Source organism: Prosopis cineraria, unplaced genomic scaffold (assembly GCF_029017545.1).
Source record: "Prosopis cineraria cultivar Desert tree isolate PC_DT_omini unplaced genomic scaffold, ASM2901754v1 PC2, whole genome shotgun sequence".
NCBI lineage: Eukaryota > Viridiplantae > Streptophyta > Magnoliopsida > Fabales > Fabaceae > Prosopis > Prosopis cineraria.
The window spans coordinates 3,313,841-3,316,455 of NW_026555333.1; the positions used below are offsets into that span (position 1 = coordinate 3,313,841).

Genomic DNA, 2,615 nt, shown 5'->3' on the forward strand with positions numbered 1-2,615 from the left:
GAGAGGTGAAACTTGAGAGATAGAGGGAAAAAGTTCTGGAAAAAGAGCCAGAAGCTTTCATCTGCGACGTTTTGACGGATTCAAATTGCAACAAAAAACATATAATTTCCTTGGGAGATATATTTCCAAAAGGACGTGAATGATGTAGGACGTAAACCACCTTGACGCTCGGAACATCTCAAAATTTTGTCAATAAAATATTATTGATAGGCATTCGCCAAATATATATATATATATATATATATTATTAATAGGCAATTTGTAAGCATGTTTGTAAATGTACTGGCTCTGATGAGGCCAAATACCCAACTTTTGTAAATTTTTTGTAATGAAAAACATGTCTTTCTTTCGTCTGCAATTCATAGTATTTCCCGTCCATAGAATTGCAAGGGAGGCTCTGATTATTTGCAAATCCAGTGCCATGATTGGTGAATCGGAATGATGATAAAACTCCGTCCGCTTGTAATGTAAAACACGAAGATAAAACAGTCAGCTGGAATAATTACAGGGTTTATGGAAGAGTGATTAAGATGTGCATATGGATGATGATTTGCATTTGGTAGTCATAGTGGGTACAAAATTTGGGCACAAGAGCAAAAAGGCAAGGCGATGGAGTGAAGAAGCTTTTGCGTGGGGTTTAATTTACAAACGGACACCAAACAGAAGCGGAAAGCAATCGCCGGGATTTCCAACTCAATACCAACTTGTTTTTACTGCCCATCTCCTCCACTCCGTACCCGTCGTTGAATAAACCCAGCAATAGCTTCGCCTGACAGTGATTCGCGAAGCTTATGTCCACTCCCCTGAACCCCTCCTCACCCAACCACTCTCCCCACGACCCCCTTTCTCTCTCCTGTACCACTCCCATTCTGTATATCCGGGCCAGCGACGCCGCTATTCGGGGCCCCAAGAACACCCGCTCCACCAACGCCCTCGCCCGACCCTGCATCGGAAACCCCGCCTCCAGCGAATCGTACACCGCCGAATAATGATGCAGCCTGTCCATGAACCTCCCCACGAACCCCACTTCTTTCCCCGTCGGCCCTCCCTCCTCTTCCACTACCGTCACCACTCTCGTCTTCAGCGCCGCCGCCCCCCTCAGAAACGACTCCACGGATTCGGGTGCCCGGTAGCTCTGGTGGGGCAGGTGGAGCATGCAGTTGAAGACCACCGCCTCCCCCCGCACCAATTTCACGGCGGAGGGTCGGAACGTTTCGTCGGAGTCGAGCCTGCATTGGTGAAACGAGAATGGTTGGCCGATGGAAGCGGCGAAGGCGGTCAAACGACGACCCGTCTCTTGGACGGTAGCGATTGATCTCCTAGCACTTCCCGTCCTGGAGATAGCAGTGATCCTGATGTGTGGACCGTCCTTGCGGGAGGCCAGCGCCTGCATCAGGGAGGCCCATTGCGTCCCCTCCATGATGTCGTAGTCGACGATGTGGACCCGCCTGTCCTGGGCCACCGCCTCCAGGATGGCCTGATTGGCAGTGAAGTGGGCGAATTTGACGTGCGGTGACATGTCCTGAAGGAGCTGGAAGGCGGCCAGCATGTCGGTCTGATGACGATTCTCGTCGCCGCTGTTGGCAGTCCAATTCAAATGCTTGGTGCCGTGCGATCCTTCTACTAAGCCCCTCAAGGCGTCCGTAAAGTACGCTGCTAGCCTCTCCATGTTGGTTCCGTGGGTGGGCGACACCAACTCCTTGAGCCGAACCAATATCACCATAGCCAGATCGCGGCTGTTGTTGACACCGGTGAGAGCCTCGGCAGCCGCCATCAGGAGGTGCACCAGTCTCAGACCCTTGAAATCCTCCAAACCGTTCAATTCCTCGTCAGCCACGGTTAGCTCCGTCGTAGAAGCGGAGTTGCTGCACCCTCCCTCTTCCACTCCGTGATCCGTTCCGGGGCTCATTACCGCGGCTGCGTCGTCCATCATGGTTTCCATCAGGTCATGGAAGCCGTCGTGTCCGGGCCCACATGTGAAGGCGTCCCAGTTGACGACAGGGGACCAGTGGTTCCAGTAATTACAATGGTCGTCGTCGGAAGAAGTAGTGGCGGTGTAGTCGGAAAAGTCGAGCTCAGGGATGGCATACATGTCAATAGGCATCGGCATGGCCATACTGAGCTGAGAGAGAGACAGAGAGAGGGACAGAGTTTGTTATAAAAGCTGGAGTCGATTAGTTTGATGAGAGAGGTTAATTATGTGATGCAGTGGTTTGCAAGAGTTTGAGATTTATAGTGAGGGGTTGGGTGGTGGGGAGAGAGGGAGAGCTGCTTTGTGATTAAACCTTCAATTAATATTAAAATCAATGGTTGTGGTGTCTTTTGCTTAAAAAAAAATTGAAAAAAAATATTAACAACAGTATATTTAATAAGGGTTTGCAATGACACAGATGGTTTACATCCCTTTACTATATGTAATGGCCTCGTTGATCATCTCAACTTTGAACAAATCACGCCTATATATGCAGCTTTTTAGTCAGACGCCCTTGTGTTTAACTGTAAATAAGTTCACATCTCAATCTACTCCTTAATTATATATAATTGGTTTAGTTCCTTCCTCTTTTATTATTCTATTGAATATCCTTGCTGGATATATTACATTGTACATTCATTAT

General features: G+C 48.6%; 1 protein-coding gene across 1 annotated transcript; it reads right to left on the bottom strand.

The window, feature by feature from the left end:
* Positions 1–494: 494 nt before the first annotated feature.
* LOC129303828 (protein NODULATION SIGNALING PATHWAY 2-like) lies at positions 495–2,186 on the bottom strand. The gene has a single exon (XM_054943368.1). The coding sequence runs from the start codon at positions 2,114–2,116 to the stop codon at positions 638–640; it is 1,479 nt and encodes a 492-aa protein (XP_054799343.1). The 5' UTR covers positions 2,117–2,186; the 3' UTR covers positions 495–637.
* Positions 2,187–2,615: the final 429 nt, after the last annotated feature.